The 18,249-nt window shown below is 30.4% G+C and overlaps 1 protein-coding gene across 1 annotated transcript; it reads right to left on the minus strand.

Moving 5' to 3' along the window:
- Nucleotides 1-7,229: 7,229 nt before the first annotated feature.
- On the minus strand, nucleotides 7,230-14,041 carry LOC107464256 (ABC transporter C family member 8). The gene is made up of 12 exons (XM_016083181.3): nucleotides 13,741-14,041; nucleotides 11,482-13,460; nucleotides 10,990-11,310; nucleotides 10,813-10,899; nucleotides 9,944-10,564; nucleotides 9,574-9,738; nucleotides 9,187-9,481; nucleotides 8,847-9,061; nucleotides 8,415-8,720; nucleotides 8,070-8,133; nucleotides 7,641-7,880; nucleotides 7,230-7,463 (listed from the first exon to the last, which is right to left on the minus strand). The coding sequence occupies exons 1-12, from the start codon at nucleotides 13,763-13,765 to the stop codon at nucleotides 7,351-7,353; spliced, it is 4,431 nt and encodes a 1,476-aa protein (XP_015938667.1). The 5' UTR covers nucleotides 13,766-14,041; the 3' UTR covers nucleotides 7,230-7,350.
- Between the last annotated feature and the right edge of the window lie 4,208 nt (nucleotides 14,042-18,249).

Genomic DNA, 18,249 nt, shown 5'->3' on the forward strand with positions numbered 1-18,249 from the left:
TGAAACATGTTAATGCATTCATGAGTCACTCTAGAAGCCATGAAATTGCTTGCATAATTGAAAATAAATACAATAAGGCTACATAATACAAAACAATAACGGTACCTCGAGGCAAGGGGCCAGCTAAACGCATCATACCCGGGAGGCCTAAAAGAAGGAAACTTCCAATATATCCAAGACTGCAGTAACTGTAACGGCTCTGCTAACTTCACGACATGTCTGTTGGCGACTCGGCACATGCACCGGTACAGCCATGCTAGTGCCGCCGATCCCCAACTGTAGCCACCTATTTCCTCAAGCCTAGCAACAAAGGGTAGCCATCTGATGTGTATACAATTGCCGGACTTGTCGGCAAACAGCTGCGTACCCAACAACATCATGATATAGGCACGGGCAAAGCGCCTAACTGTCTCATCATCTCCAAGACTGCAGTAATTGTAACGGCCCTGCTAACTTCACGACATGTCTGTTAGCGACTCGGCACATGCACCGGTACAGCCATGCTAGTGCCGCCGATCCCCAACTGTAGCCACCCATCTCCTCAAGCCTAGCAACAAAGGGTAGCCATCTGATGTGTATACGATTGCCGGACTTGTCGGCAAACAGCTGCATGCCCAACAACATCATGATATAGGCACGGGCAAAGCGCCTAACTGTCTCCTCATCAGCCCCGTCGGGACACTCTCCAAATGTCTCCTGGAACCAGGTGCAGTTCACTGCAAATTTCTGAACTTGGTTCTCAGGAGGTAAAACACCGAGCAACTCATGGAACCACTGCCAAGCTGGCCTCCCACCCTCAATGTATAGGTGGAAGTCTGTCAGGCAACCACTAACGTAATCTCCGTCCACCGGCAACCCCAGCTGGTATGCGACGTCCTGAAGCGTGATGGTGCACTCTCCGAACGGCATGTGGAAGGTGTACGTCTCAGGCCGCCACCTCTCGATGAATGCACTGACAAGGGACTCGTCTAGTCGGAATCATCTATCGTTCAGTCTCGCAAGATGGTACAATCCGGCCATCTGCAAGTACGGAACGTACCTCTCATCAAGACGCATCCCCTGCTGCCGCCTAACGCTGGATATGCAACGCCGAAGCTGGACAATATATGAACCGCATAATTAAAACAGATTCACAAACCACTAACATATACAATTCATTTCATAAAGAACCAAAAAAGTAATCGTGCGATACAACATATATTAAACCAGGGACCAACATTGCATACATAAACGGCAGACATAGACCGGTTCTACAAACCAGTAACAGTCACTAAAACCACTATCAAAAAGCATTAACAAAAACCACTATCAAAAACCACTAACAAAAACCACTAGCCTATACCACTATCCTAAACCGCTAACACTAACACATACCACTATCAAAAACCACTAACAAAAATCACTAGCCTATACCACTATCCTAAACCGCTAACACTAACACATACCACTATCAAAAACCATTAACAAAAAACCACCGGCATACACCACTACCCTAAACCACTAACAATAACATAAACCACTATCAAAAACCATTAATAAATACCACTATAATAAAACCACTATCATAAACCACTAACAAATATCACTATCATAAATCGCTTTCATCAACCACTACCATTAACAACAAATACTATAAAGGGCGCTACATCAGAAACCACTAACCTCGTCGTTGATCACCCCGGCGATATGAGCAACTCCATCCAACCGGTAAAGCCTCCCCGGATCGTCCCCCATCGCCTGAATATGCCGCTCCGGTATTACTCGGCCCGAATATTGGTCGTTCTCTCTGGGATTTGGTGGGGTTTGAGAATGACAAAGTGATTTGAATAAACTTGGTTCGAACTCCTTATATAGCCGAAACCCTTATAATTCGAATCAAATTGATTCGAATTACTTATTGTTACCAAAATCACGAAATTCGAATCAATACGATTCGAACTCCATTCGTGTGCCCTTCTCCATGTAATTCGAATTGATATAATTCGAACTTGCCTTAGTTAATTCGAGAAAAGTTGATTCGAATTACATGCGTTTTGTGCTTGGGAGTAATTCGAGTTGAATCAATTCGAACTATATGTAACCCTAATTCGAACTAATTTGATTCGAATTATATAATATTGTGTTCTGGTGGATTGATATCTCCGATTTTCATTTGGCGGATTTGGGTAAATATGAGACAACCTTGGCTCATATGGATTTTTTACCCTATTTTTATTATATAAAAAATAATTTTTATGAATACAAAACTAGTTTTTTGTCAATTATGATTAAATTTGTTAATATTTTACATTTTTATAGTAAAAAAATAATTTATTCTAAAAATTATTTAAAATAAATTTTATATATAATTAAAGAAAATATGTCGTCTGTTTTAAAATAACGGTCGCTTTTACATTTTAAGTTTATTAAAAGATTAAATATATAGAGAAAAAAAATTATTACATATGCATGGAATGCCCAAGATTCTATGAATCTGTGCATAATCTTTTAAGTAAGATCTTAACAACGAATTCTATAAAAGAAAATAAAAAAAGATCTTAACAATGAATGTTAGCACGTGCAAGCTACGTAGTTCCAATTTAGAATTAGGGTTTGGACTTTGCCCGTTTGCCGCCAGAAGAATAAATAAAACCATATTTTAATGCAATGCAGTGTTTATTATTATTGTCCATGAAGATACGATTAGAGTAATGTGATGAAGCTTTTAGCTCGTGTAGATATTTCCCAATAAATTTATATATCATATAAATTAATAAAAACTATATTTAGTTATGTTAAGACTATTTCATATATCTTTGTTTGACTTTCCTATGTCTAAATCACATATATCTTTATTTTTTGCATGATTAAGTCATTTTAGAGATATAAATATTAAAATTTATCTTTGATTAAATTTATGATAGAATTACTTACGTTATGTCTGATCTCTCGAGGTTTATCTTGCTAGACACGAAAAATTGTTCACAAAACTATTTTAAAAATTGAGTTTTTAATATATTTGTTATATATTTATTTTCGAGTAATGCTACATATACAAGTCTTACAAGTTGGACCAAATCTAACAAAAACTATATTTACCCACTAAAGCGTCATAAAACACACGTGATTCAGTCATTTTCAAAGCACGCTCTCACTCACCATTATGAAAGACACTTCTCCTTCTTTATGTTCTTCCTTCTCATCCTCCTCTTCCTTCTTCTTCTTCTTATTTTTCTTTGTGTTTTTCCTCCTTTTTTATCGCGTATTTCATCTTCATCGTTGTTTTTTATTACCGTTGTTGTTGCTGCATTTTTTTCCTCCTCCTCTTTCTATTGATTTTGTAATATTATGTAATTTTTTTCTTCTTTGTTTGATTTTTTCTTATAAGAAGAATTATAAGAAAACAAAATAAGAAAATGAGGAAAAAAAAACAGTAGAAGATGAAGAGGCAGTAGAAGAGATGAAGAGGAGGAAGATGAAGAGTTTTAAATTATGCAGAACTTATCAGAATAAAAATACACTAAAAATTCTTAAAATACACCCAAATATCTTCGTATTACACCCAAATATCTTCGTGTTACAACCAAATTTGCTGCAAATACAAAAAATATTTTTTCCAATTCTGCATTTTTTTTCTTCTTTTTTTCCCTTATTTCTTTCTTTCTTTTAGTTAAATGAATGTAAGTTTATCCTCTTTCAAATAATTTTGCAGTATTATGTGTTTCTTCTTCTTCTTTGTTTGATTTTTTTGTTTTTATTATTGTTAAGAGAGTAAAACAAGAAGAAACTTGAGAAGGTAAAATAAAAAAGAAAAGATAAATAAGAAAAAAAAGAAGAAAAAATTGTGATGATGATAAAAAAAAGAAGAAACAGTAAAATATGAGAAGGAGGAAAAGGAATAGTTTTAAATTATGCAGAACTTATCATAATAAAAATACACCAAAATATTTTTGTATTATACTTAAATATCTTCATATTACACCCAAATTTTTGCTGCAAATACAGAAAAATATTTTCTCTAATGCTGCATTCTTTCTTCTTCTTTTTTCCTTATTTCTTTCTTTCTTTTAGTTAAATGAATGTAAGTTCATCCTCTTTCAAGTAATTTTGTAGCATTATGTGTTTCTTCTTATTTTTTGTTTGATTTTTTGTTTTTATTCTTGTTAAGAAAGTAAAACAAGAAGAAACTTGAGAAGGTAAAATTAAAAAGAAAAAAGATGAATAAGAAAAAAAGAAGAAGAAGATGGTGATGATGATAAAAAAAAAAGAAGAAACATTAGAAGGAAAAAGAGGAAGAGTTTTAAATTACACAGAACTTATCAGAATAAAAATACATTAAAAAATTCTTAAAATACACCCAAATATTTTCGTGTTACACCCAAATATCTTTGTACTACATCCAAATTTATTGCAGAAAAATGTTTTCTCTAATGCTATATTTTTTCTTTTAAATTGAATTACACCTTAGTCTTGGATTCAAAACAATAATCAAGAGGAGACATGGAAAAAAAAAGAAAAAGAGGCAAAAAAAACGTAAAAAACGCGTGAATATAAATTATTTGTATGATTTATATGAAAAAACGCTTGTATGTAAAGAATAATCCATTTATTAAAATAATAATCTGAAAAATTTATTAATAGTAATAATCTTAAATTATAAACAATTATTACTTTATTAGCATACAAAATAAAAATTTGTTGTAATAAATAAATATTTTTAAAATTAACAGTAAGTATCCAAACATAAAAAAATTCTCTTTAAAAAACCCATGGAAAACATGGTAAAAGAAGCCGAAGAAAGAAGACTAACGTCCAAAATCAGAGTCTCACCAGCCCCCACAGCAGCCCGCACATGACTGCATTAATTAATTCTTCAATTTATTAATAAGATGTAGCATAACGAAGACAAATAAACTATTGCATTATTTAATGCTTCAAACAACTTTTCAACTAAGAATTAATTGTTGAAGACTATGAACATGATACTGTCCACTGTGTGCGTGACACTGGCTTTATTATTAGGATTTTGTTTTCTTGTGTCGTCCTAAAAACACACGTGGAGATTATAAATTGAAAACTTTTTTATTAAAATATAAAAAATTTAAATTTTTAATATATTTATTTTATATGTATTTATTTTATATTTATTAAAAAATTAAATTTTTTATTATTGATAATTTTATCGTGTGTTTTTAGAATATATATTAGTTAAATTTTTATTATTATCAATAGAAATTTTTAATTTTTTAATTTTAGTAAATATATAATTATTATATTAAAGTTTAACTTTTTTTTGGTCATTTTTTTAATAAACAATAATTTTCATGGATGCTTAAAAAGTAAACAATAATTTTCCAATGCACTAATACATCAATACCACCCGCCAAAATCTTTAAATTGCAGCGGATCTCAAGAATTTAGAGTAAGGTTCACTTTACATTTTTATATTCTGTTTTTATTTTTAATATTTTTGTTTTTTTTTATTTTATGAAAAAAAATTATTTTTCACATTCCGTTTTCTCTTTTATTGTTACAAAATTTTAAAATAGAAGACGTTAAAATAAAAACAAAAAAATAAAAACACTTCAATTCCTTGTATTTTCTTTTAAAATTTTTTGTTTCCATTGCGATTTATTTGTTATGGAAAATATTAAATTTTTTCGGGCTAGTGCAATTTATATGCAGTTGTTTAAAGCAAAAACATGTTGCAATAATGTATTAGTGATAAAAGTAAGACACATATAAATTGATAGAAAGGAGATACACATAAACCATTACAATTTGGATAATGTTATACAAACAATAACTAAAATTATTTTATTTAATTTAATATTTATAATTATACAATTGACCTCTCACTAATCCAAATGTCTTATTTTAAGTTTTTCAGTGTGGGAATGAAAATAGATTAGATAAGATTAGGCTTTACCCAATCTGTAATAAAATTTAATGGTCTAAATTTAGCTTATACTTGTTATAGACTATTTAAAATACTTAAATACTAAGTCTGGCTTATTGTAAAATATTAGAAGGTTTGATAATTTTAAAGAATAAAAAATAAGCAAGTGATATAAAAATATTAAAAAAAGAATAAAATATTGTTTTTATAAAAAAAATTAGAATATTAACAAATTTATTAATAAATGAATGAAACTAACTTTGTATTTAACCTTTTGAAAGACAAAAAAAAAATTCTCAATTCTCTATCTATGAAAATTTGAAATAATGACAAATTTATACATAAATAAAATTAATGTTTAAATACTTTTATTGCATAAAAATTATTTTTCATGAGTACAAAACTAATTTTCGATCATTTATGATTAAATTTGTTAATATTTTACATTTTTATAATTAAAAATAGTAATTTATTCTAAAAAATATTTAACATGAATTTATATATAATTAAAAAATACCATCCATTTTAAAATAACCCTCGTTTTTACATTTTAAGTTCATTAAAAAATTAATATATAGTACGTGCATTGAATATTAATGCCCAAGATTCTGTGAATCTGTGCACAATCGTGTAAGTAAGATCTTAATGATGAATGTAAGCACATGCAAGTTGCGCAGTTCCAATTTAAAATTAGAATTTAGACTTTGCCTTGCAAACCAGAAGAATAAATAAAAACATATTTTAATGCAATGCAGTATTTATTATTCTTATTGTGTGATGAAGCTTTTAGCTCGTGTAGATATTTCTCAATAAATTTATATATCACATAAATTAATACAAACTGTATTTGGTTATGTCAATACTATTTCAAATATCTTTGTTTGACTTTCCTTTGTCTAAATCACATATTGTTTCTTTATTTTTTGCATGATTATAAGTCACTTCATGAGAGAGATAATATTAAAATTGATCTTTGATTAAATTTAAGATAGATTTACTTTTCAAACGTTATATCTGATCTCTTAGGATTTATCCAGCTAGACAAAAAAAATGTTTACAAATTCGAAATAGAAAAGAAAACTTTACCTAAAACATAAGAATGTTGAGTTTTGAATATATGAAATACAATAAACTTTTGAATTACTTACCTTAAAAAAAAAAAAACACTTTTGAATAACTTGAAATGAACTCGATCCAGAGCGATGATTCTCTTTCTTCAGAAAACCTATATATATATATAATTACGATCATAATAATATTTTAGTTCTGGTTTATTACCTTCGTCTCTCCCTTTTGAACATACATAAATTTATTCTTCTAACAAGTGTCTCATGTCTACTATTCAATCATATTTGATCAAGTGTGTGATATATTATATTTTTTATTCCTCTTTTTCTGCTAAATAAAGTTTCTTTGATAACAACTCTAACTTTTTTCTTTTGAAAGAGGACTTATTCATGGTTGTTGCCTTCTTAGATTTGAGAAGAACTCCTCTTGCAACTTGCCCAATATTCAGCTACAAGCTTAGAGAATGATGAGTTCGTCTCCATAAGCTTTGAGGGATCATCATATTCCAGTAGTTTCCCTTAGATGAGTGAATAAAATGATATTTTAGTCATTTAAATTTATTATCTCAAAAAAATTAAAATACTTATTCATTTTGTTAAAAATATATTTGGTGGAGTCACTTTTTAGTACATTTTTTCATCAATATATAATTAAATAAGAACAAATAGAAAAGAATCTATAACAGTTAACATACCATAAGATAGGACCATGACCATGTCACTGTCTATAACAGTTGGAACTCTGTGAGCCACAGTTATTACAGTGCATTCTGCAAATTCTTCTCTAATAATTCTTTGTAGAATGGCATCTGTAGCAGAATCAACGGATGCAGTTGCTTCATCAAGAACAAGAATTCTGTTCCTCTTAAGAAGTACTCTTCCAAGACAAAACAGTTGCCGCTGTCCCAAGCTCCAATTTCCACCTTCATCACTCACTGCAAAACTACTCACAATTAGATTTCAATAGATCTTTACAAGGAACAACATATAGCATTAGCTACAAAGAATTATATTGACCCTTCTTAGTGATTCGACACTTAGGGAAAAACTAATGGTAGGACAGAATTTCCTTAAAGTTGCTTCAATGTAAAATTGTTGAGTTAAAGTTCCTGAAGATAACTCACCTGATGAGTCCAAGAGACTTGGTAGCTTGCTGATTGCCTCCTTAAGTTGACACTTCTCTAAAGCCTATATAAATATTAAATTTCTGATCAAAATGTTTACTTAATGAAAAGCAATGTTCCTAGAATCCAAAATTTTGGGAGGTGAATTGCAATTTACTTTCTTGAAATTTCACTCAAGTGCATGCAATTTATCTCCTAAACTTTTGTAATGTGCAATTTGATTACTTGAAGTAATCAAATTGTAATTTATTAAAACAATTAGCCCTTAATAGAAGGGTAGTTTTGAAAGAAATTTTAGAGAAAATGCTTTTCTAATTTTTTGAACTTTTGGAGTTAGTTGTTCACCTTCCATATTTCATCATCTGAGTAAAGGCCTAAAGGGTCCAAGTTTGTTCTAATGCTACCCTTGAAAAGAGTTGCTTCTTGAGGGATAATGCTTAGCTTCATTCTCAAATCCTTCAACCCCAATGAGCATATGTCAATCCCATCAATAATAATGTTACCTCTTGAAGGCTCGACCAATCGAAACAGAGCACTTATAAGTGTTGTTTTTCCACTTCCTGTTCTTCCTACAACTCCCACTCTACTCCCTTCTTTGAATGTGCAAGTAATTCCTTTCAGGACTATTGGTGCATTCGGACGATATCTAATCTGAAATCAATGTCGAAAAATAAGCTATCAGAATTGAATTTTTTATATTAGTATCAGTGTAAATAAATTAGTGAATAAGTACATTTGATAAACATATGAATATGTTTTGAATTAGTTTTTTTTAACCTCTAAGGATTGAAGATCGATTCTACCCTTCCATGGCCATGAAGTTGGAGGCCTGTTATCCTCCACAATAGCAGGAGGCTCAGCTGGTATGTGAATGAATTGTTTGATTCTTTCAATAGAGATAACATAGTTTGATAAGTTGCAAAACCATCTTGTCCAAAATATTTGTGCTTGTGTCAATGTGAATGCATAAGAAAGTGAAAGTCCCACAAGCCCTGCACATACCATCCAACATTATCAATCCAGTATTAGCTTGTTAGTTACTCTCTTTGATCAACGAAAACTATTGAAATGATAAACCATGATAACTGTTTTATTTATTATGTAATATTAGTATTACCTGGGGACACATAATCCATAGGAACTAGAATAAGTAACAAGGCTGCAGTGAAGACTGTCAAGTTTTGAAGTGTTTCAATCCTTATAATTAACCATTCCATGGTCACATTAGAATGAAAGAATAGTGATGCATCTGTGTCCACAAGCTTTAGGTAGTTCTTGACAAATCTATCCACCATGTTGAATGCTCTAACAGTAACCACTCCAAGTGATGTCTCAGCTGCAAAATTCATCACTGGTGCTTTGGTTGTTCCATTGATCCTTATTATTTCTCTTGCAGAGGCTTGATAATATCCCTTTTATATTAAAAAAAATTAATTGAAGATAGTAATAATAAAATGAAATAAGATGGAGTCCAATGCAAGTTGCACAGTAAAAGTAGACAAACCTGAACATATTTTGATGCTAGTGTAGCAGGAATTGCAACTATGAGAACTTGCCATGTGACTGAAGCCATTATACCAATGATCACCACAATTTCAATAGCTACAGATGCTACAAAAGTGATGGAATAAGGTATGTCAAAGTCCAGAATACTCAAATCTGATGAAGCCTGCAAGTAAGGAGGTTATATTTTATGAGTTAGAATATTGATTAATTAACTCCTAAAGAGTAAAGAATAACATTCATATTATATACTCCCTCCGTCTAATAATAACTATTCAGATATGTTGATTTCTAGATGGACCAATTTTGCCAATCCGATAGTTATTTTTGAACGGATGGAGTAGTTTATTTCCAATATAAAAAAGCCTTACTCGGGTTAAAATCCTTCCTACAGGGGTTGAATCAAAGAACAACATAGGAGCACTGAAGATAGCCTTATTGAAACTAGAGAAGAAGGCTGATGAAGCTTTTAATCCAAGAAGTGCAGATACCAAAGACCTCAGATACACAAAAATAGCACTGCTAAATGAGACCAATGCATAAACTCCAATCAAAACAGCACTAGTCACTTTTGGCATCTCAATTGCTAGTGCAAGCCAAAAGGTTGATGCAGATTGCAAAGCAACAAAAGCAAATTGTCCTAATATCATCAAGCACAGCATAAGTTGCCCCTTGGAGAAGGAAATGTAATCCCAAAATGGTTTCCACCCAAGATCACCAATCTCTGTCTCTTCCTCTTGTGTGAGTTGTGAGCCAGTTTGACCCTTGAAAGAAATCTCACCCTCACTTTGAGTTTTAGAGATATTAGAACCTTGAGACTCTTCTGGAGGAGTCATAGCCTTATTATTTTCAGGTCCTCCTTGGTTTTGGTTGTTCCGATCAAACTCTGTTATTGCATCTTTGTGAGCAGTCACAAGTTGTTCGAATGCTGTCCCGGCTGTTAGGATATCATCATAACTACCTGACTGAGTAATTTTCCCTCCCTCCATCACCTGGAACATGTTTTGTGACATTTGACATGAATTAGTCTCTAATATGTAATGGAATATAACACCAAAATTGTGTCAAGTGGTCAAGAGAAGCTAAAGAGTTTAACAAAAATGCTACATCTTGACCCAAAACATTAAAATGAATAGCCTATGCTTTGTTCCAAATTTATATTATTCACTTAAGTCAAACTTAACCAATGTGAGATTAAATGACTCACACTTGAAATCTCAACAAAATTGAGATACTTTACCAGGATTTTATCAACTTCTGAGAGAAACTCCACTTGATGAGTCACTAAAATGACTGTTTTTTCCCTAAGAGCTGTCATGACACATTCCTGTAATTTCATAAATGTAAAAAACATTAGTTTATTTCAAATATAAATAGTTTTGTTGTGATTGAGAATCCAAAGTGAAATATTTCTTACATTGAATAAATGAGCAGCAGTGTGGGCATCAACTGCACTGAAAGGATCATCAAAGAGATAAATGTCAGCATCATTGTACACTGCTCTAGCTAGTTGAATCCTTTGCTTTTGTCCTCCACTCATGTTGATCCCTCTCTGACCGATTTCTGTCAGATCACCATGGCTGAAATCATTGATGTCCTTATCCAAGGCACAGGCCTTAATGGTATTCTGATATCTTTTCTTGTCCATTGGCTTGCCAAAGAGTATGTTATCTCTAACTGTCCCACTTTGGATCCAAGAAATTTGAGAAACATATGCTATGGTGCCATATACATTAACCTGTTTTGCATTATCATGAAATGACATTTAAGGATAAGAAAAAAATGTGTAAGATACTAAAATGATAAGGTAAACAATCAAAATAGTCCAAAAATTTGTGGTATACTCGAAGTTATAAATATGAATTTGGCATGATAATAAACGAAGAACTTGTGGTGTTCAATAACTCACATTTCCTGAAATCTTTGGAATCTCTCCAAGTATTGCATGCAAGAGAGATGATTTTCCACCTCCAACTGGCCCAACAACTGCTACTTTATGCCCCCATTTCACCTCCAAATTCACATCAGCTAAAGTTGGGGACACTGATCCCTGATCCCAAGTAAAGTTTCCACCTTCAATTTCTACAGCATTGTTGTCACCAACTGAACTTTGCTTAACACTCCTTACAATTTCATTACTGTCTAACTCTTCAGCAAGCAAAAAGGTATTGAGCCGATCAAAAGATACCACAACTTGGATAAGAACAGAGAGAGCCTCAGGGATCATCCTAACTGGTTCCGACATGATCCTCAATGTTGCAAGAACTGTGAAAATTGTCCCTGCATCCAATGGAGCACTATGGAACAGAACACATCCTAGGAAGACAACAGCAGAAACAATTGTAGGAGCCATCCAATAAAGAATTGAGCCATAACCCTTCATGATCTGTGTCTTAGACAACCATATAAATTCTTTCGCGCGAAGCGACTCAACCAAGCTCTTGAATTTTTCCTCCCATGATTGTAACTTGATGATCTTCATGCTGTTAAGTATCTCTGAAGTTGATCTTAAGCGCTCATCTTGTGCTAACATGAACTGAGACTGAGACTTTTGTATCACCTTTGCAAATGGCACATTGAGTAGCCCACAGATTATGAAAGGGATTAGGCCAGGCAGAGCACCGAGACCTACAACGCCGAACAAGACTATAAGAGACATAATAAGCTGCAATACACAGGCCCATGTTACATGAAGCCACCAAGGAAACTCTCCCATTCTGTATGCATCCACCGCAATGTAATTAACAATTTCACCGGCGGAGTGCCTCATTCGAGCAGGGCTAGAAAGCCTTAGCTGTTTCTGATACACTGCCACCATCAGAGCAGACCTCATCTTCATACCTGACCTCCTTGAATCAAAGAACCAATGTCTTTGAGACAATGTTTCAAACACCTTTGTGACAATCAAACACCCCAATATAGAAAGACCATCTTTGAGATTTTTCTCAGTGCTACTTCTATTTGAATAGTTCACAAAAGCATAGAGTATAAGTGGAGAAACCACAACACAAATAGTTCTAATCAATGCATAGACTGCAATCAAAAGATTCTCTTTTAAGTAAACTCTAGCTAGAGACCAAAGAACCAAGTTCTTGGTACTATTATTATTGTTCTTTCTCTTTTCCCTTAAAAGATTCTCCCATGCAAGAACAAACACTTGGTGTGCAGAATCTGCTTCATCTTCAGGAACAACTGAAGGAATGTCTTCAAGTGATAGTGCCTTTGAGTAACCCAATTTGAGCAAAGGGTTAATCCAAGAGAAGATCAATTTACTCAAAATGGAAGCATTGCATAGTCCTGTTCGTGCATTTTCGCCGTCTTTTCGATCCAAAAGAGGCTCAGATAAATCTGCATCACCTTGGTTACCACCACTTTGTGTGACAAAGAAACCAAGATTTTGAAAAGCACATAATAGAAGTAACAAATTCACAAGCCAAAGCACCACATCAAGAACCTCAATTGCATGATCCTTGAAAAGAATTTCAATATCCAAAATTGACACCAAAATAGAAGAACATATCCACCAGAAAGTGCTGAGAGTCTTCACCCATTTTTGTCTCTGAAGAATCAAGGAAAATGATAAAGAGATCCAAACAATCCCTCTTACAATGCAAGATAACAAGCTCATGTGATTCCATAGACCAATTGTGACAAAACCAATGCTGATAAGAGCACAACAAACTGATACAAATATGAAGAACTTGTTCTTTCTTCTGTGGCTAGTATTGCCATTTCTTGAAGAACTTCTTTTGATGAAACTAATAAGCAAAACGGTGTAGAACATAAACACAAAAAGTAGATTTGTGATTCCCACTATGCTTCTTTGAGTACATAATGAAGTGAAATCAAAGTTCTTTAGACAACTACTCCATGATGTGAAATCATCACCTGCATAAGTTATAGACAAAAAGAATCAAATTATATGTAACATTAGCTTTGAAAAGTTGGAAAAAAAAAGTTTGTAATAAAAAAAAATAAACTTTATGAAATTCAATGGTGCAGAAAAACATGAACTAGTTAAACAAAAATCATAGAAGAAACAGATTGCATGATGATGATCATGATGATGATTAATAATAAAAAATCACAAAACTGACGCAACTAACATACACTAACATATACTAAAAATAAAAAACAATAACAATATTTAAAGGTTAGTGAATTATACCTATCGTGTTCCCATAGTAAGCCATTTTTGTTGTATATGGAGCTTTATTTGATTGGCTTTGTGGTTCTTATGCAGCAGTGAGAATGAAGGAACAAAGGTTTTGAGGGATGATTTATTGAATTATAACAACTTCCACTTCCTACATATATTTAATGTGCCTTTTTCAGCTCCGTACCTATGTTTAGCCATTGATGAGTTTGCATTGCTCAGCTCTTTCTTCTTTTTCTTTTTTATGAGTTTAATTAATATTTTGTGTATTTAAGGTTATACTATATAGACTAGTCTCCTGAACTAATTGACCAATGTAGTAAATGATCATTAAATCAATCATTTTTATATGATAAATAAATATAATAATTTGTATATATTGATATTTTAATTTAATAGTTATTTTTTTTATACGTAATATTTTTGTTATTCATAATAGCCATGACTTTGATTTTGTATTATTCTAATCTTATCGATAGATTTTAATTGGGTACCAGGTACCTCCCTTTATTGCGGTGGAGAAATTTTAAGGGAAATAAAGAAAGAGATAGAGAATCGGTACATACATATGAATATTTTATGCAATTTATATATGTGAGGCTCTTAGATCTAATTCGTGTGGAATGATATTCTTTCTTCTTTGTATATATATATGTAAGGGGAGAGTTAATTAGTTTATATACTAATTTTAATGCAAACATGCATACTTAGATCCGTATGTTTCGTTCCCAGCTTATTTTATTTGGTGCCAATATCTATTTCAGTGTCTCTAAATAATTTTGGTGTGAAGCCAAAATCAAATTTGTTATTATTAAGTTATAAATTTTAATTACACAAACTTTTACTATTAAATTGTAATTATTTTCATATTTATTTATTATGTCATACATATATATAATACTACTGCTAAACAAACATTACAATTATGTCATTTAATTTATAGTAATTTTAATATTTTAATTTAATAAATTATATAAAGAGCAATACTAGGGGGCCAGCAATTTTTGTGATTGTTAGCCATCAACTAGCCATCAATGATAATTTGATGGTGTGAGATTGGTATGAGATTTCATCCAATGGCTCACCTTCCCTTGCTGGTTACATGCTGGCCAAAATTCAATAAAACTGCTGGAAAGAACGCTAAAAGAGTTTAATCCTAAAAAAGAGGATTTTTTACGTAAAAAAAGGAAGATGGATTCGTGTTCACATACATAAAAATTATATAGAAACAAAAAAAATCTTGGATTACTTTTTGAAAAAGTCAAAATAAGTTTTTTTTGAATAATAAGACTATTCCAATTACAATACTCATAAAGAAACAATCTTAATAAATGAAAAAGGGGTGGATCTTTCACCCAGTATCGAAGAGGATAAATTTACATATTTAAAATTTTTTTCCGATGTACGAATACCCTATCCTATCCATCTGGAAATCTTAGTTCAAATTCTTCGATACTGGGTGAAAGATCCACCCCTTTTTCATTTATTAAGATTGTTTCTTTATGAGTATTGTGCTCCCTAGACTTTTCCTTATATAAATATTTAAAAAGAAAAAATAATAGAGCCAATCAATAGACACATTAGTAAATGTGGATATTGATGAGAAAGTTATAGTACTTATTATTAATAGTTGTACAAGTTAATAATAGAATCGAAATTCTCTTTTGTTACTTCTCTTTTATGATCTAAAACTTCAAACTTGTACTCTCTTTCTCCATTATTGCTAGTGACTATCTATTAATGTATTTAATAGTGAAATATAATAACCCTCTTGATAGTCTTCTATTCGAACACGTCCTTTTTTTTGTGACTGTCCTCTTTTGTTTTTTTGTTTTTTGTCTTTTTATGACCTAAATTTAGTCAATATTTTATGAGAATTAATTTTAATATATTATAATATAAAATATTTTATAAAATCATTCAATCACATTTATTATGCTTGAAAAGACATAACATTAACGAAAGGAAAAAAGACATAGAAGCCAGCAAAATCCGATTAAAAGGCATGGAATATTTGGAGACAAATAATCTGACTAGTCAATAATATAATAATAAGGATTAGAAAGATTAGTTGCGGCTGCTTCTATTTGTTGCTGGATGGATATGAAATTTTACGGAAATTAATTTTATTTTTAAATAATTCTTTAGTAGGTGTAATAATTTACTAAGATGGGTGGTTGAAATAATGTACAATAAGTCAAATAGTAATCATATGTTGCTGAAGAAAAATTAAATTGAAAAATTAAAAAAAATTACTTTTCCTAACATTCAAAAGCTTGAGCATTTCTAAAAATAATTGGTATGGTCTATTTCGATGAAATTCACAATTTAAAACCATATATAAATTTTTCAGCCAAATTTTTACCCCCTCTCTCTCTTAAAATAAATATATTTTTATTTTCTAGTACTATTAAAAATGAAAACTAATATATTTAAACAAGTTTTATCAAAATATATTAATTTTTAATAAAATTAAAAATAAAACAACATTTGTTTTAAAAAAAACCCATATTTTGAATCATGCTCTATTTTAATAGACTAATTATTAGTATGAAACTCATATATATATATATATATAGAAAAAGTTTATAGGCTTAGTTTGTTTAACTTGTCAATCCTTCACTTTTGTGTTGTTATTATTATTTTTAGAGTCTAATTTCTATACGTTGTTAGTATAAAAGAATTATAAGCGGCATCTAATGATTCTCTAAACGAAAAATATAGATAACTAATAACAATTTTAAACAATGTATGAATAATATGAATTAATAAGGTTAAATGAGTAAATTTAATAAGTAGCATTAAATTAGGGTGTAGTGTACTTATATTCAGGGACGGATCCAGAAATGATATTATGGAGGGCCAATAACACATATAATATTAAAAATTATGTAAAAAAATTATATAATATAAGATGTATTACAAAAATATATCGACAGAAATATATTTTAAAGTAAAAAAAATATGTGTATACTTTTTACTAACGAAGTGGTCGATTCTTCATATCATAAAATTCACCGATAATGGAATTTGTGTCAAATTTGTCAGTAATTTTCTTTTCAATATAATTAAAAGACAATTAGCAAAAAATTCATCTTTTATTATATGCATAATAACTTATTACTATTAAAAAAAGTTGGGGGACCGAGGCCGCTACTCGCCCCCCTTATATCCGTCCCTGCTTATAATTGATTAATAGTTGTTTATATTGTTCAAGATAATTATTGTTTACCTAGTACTCCCCTTATCTAAATTATATATATTCACATGAATACAAAATTTTTGTTTTAAAACAAAGAATGTACAGATTAACTATTTCATTCCATTATATATCGACTTTCTTTTAATGCTACATTGGAATTTGGAGAACAATTAACCTTAATCTTAATTATAATTAACCTTATTATTATTGATTCAGTTGTTAATTATCTTATCGTAATAACCATGAGATGAATATAAATTTAGTTTTTCTAATTAGTATACTATATATGCAAATGTGATAACAAATGGAATGTAAAAATATAAACCAATAAATAAGGTATTTATTTTATTTAAAAAAAATTCAGTATTGACATAAAAATATGAGATATTCTTTTTGAGAAATTACATGGAGTACTCTCAGCCAAATGGGTTTCTTTGCAAATATATATTTTATCATCATATATATTGCTATATTATTGAAAGACTAATCTGCTGTATTTGGTTTAGCCATATATACTGTCAATGTGATGATGGCTGAGTTGTTTGAACTTGGCATGTTGCTTTTGTTTTGGTATAAAACATAATGTCTTGGTGATAGCCTCCATAGGTGGATTTTGGCACTACTACATTGTACAGTGGGATTTAGCAATTTAGATAAGTTAAAGTAATATCTCCAAAAAGGTAATGTATAAAAAATTTGCCAACACACATGTATATATTAAATATTTTTTTAATTTAATAAATATATTTTGAATTCTGATAATTTAATAATATTAAATGCATTGTTAATAAACAACTTATTAAATAATTTTATTAAATATTTAACATAAATTAAGTTAATAAATATTGAATTAATTTATTTCTTTAAAAGATAAATATTTTAACGATTATTTGCTTTTTATGCTAAATTAATTTTTATGATATATATTTAAGAAATAAATGATAATTTATCGTAAAAAAGAAAGATCAGCAGAGTGAAGTCTGCTATCATCTCATGAATTATGATCATTGAAAGAAGAGATATTCTCAACAAAAAATAGCCCAAAAAAAAAGACAAATGGTTATAATAGGATAGACTAGTAACATTCACCGATCCATTTCCTTTAAAATCTTTGGACAAGACAAAGAATCTGACTAAGACAGAAATTGCTATAGTTGCCACTATTATTGGCCATTTTCTGTCTAATTGTTTTTATAGGTGACATAAAATTTTAATAATTTAAATTAAAAAATTAAGAGTATTTAATTTATATTTGTATTTTTTGTTTTTATTTTTTTATAAAAATAAAAGATACCAAAAATAAAAAAAAAACAATATAA

This window comes from Arachis duranensis, chromosome 9, assembly GCF_000817695.3.
Source record: "Arachis duranensis cultivar V14167 chromosome 9, aradu.V14167.gnm2.J7QH, whole genome shotgun sequence".
Lineage (NCBI taxonomy): Eukaryota > Viridiplantae > Streptophyta > Magnoliopsida > Fabales > Fabaceae > Arachis > Arachis duranensis.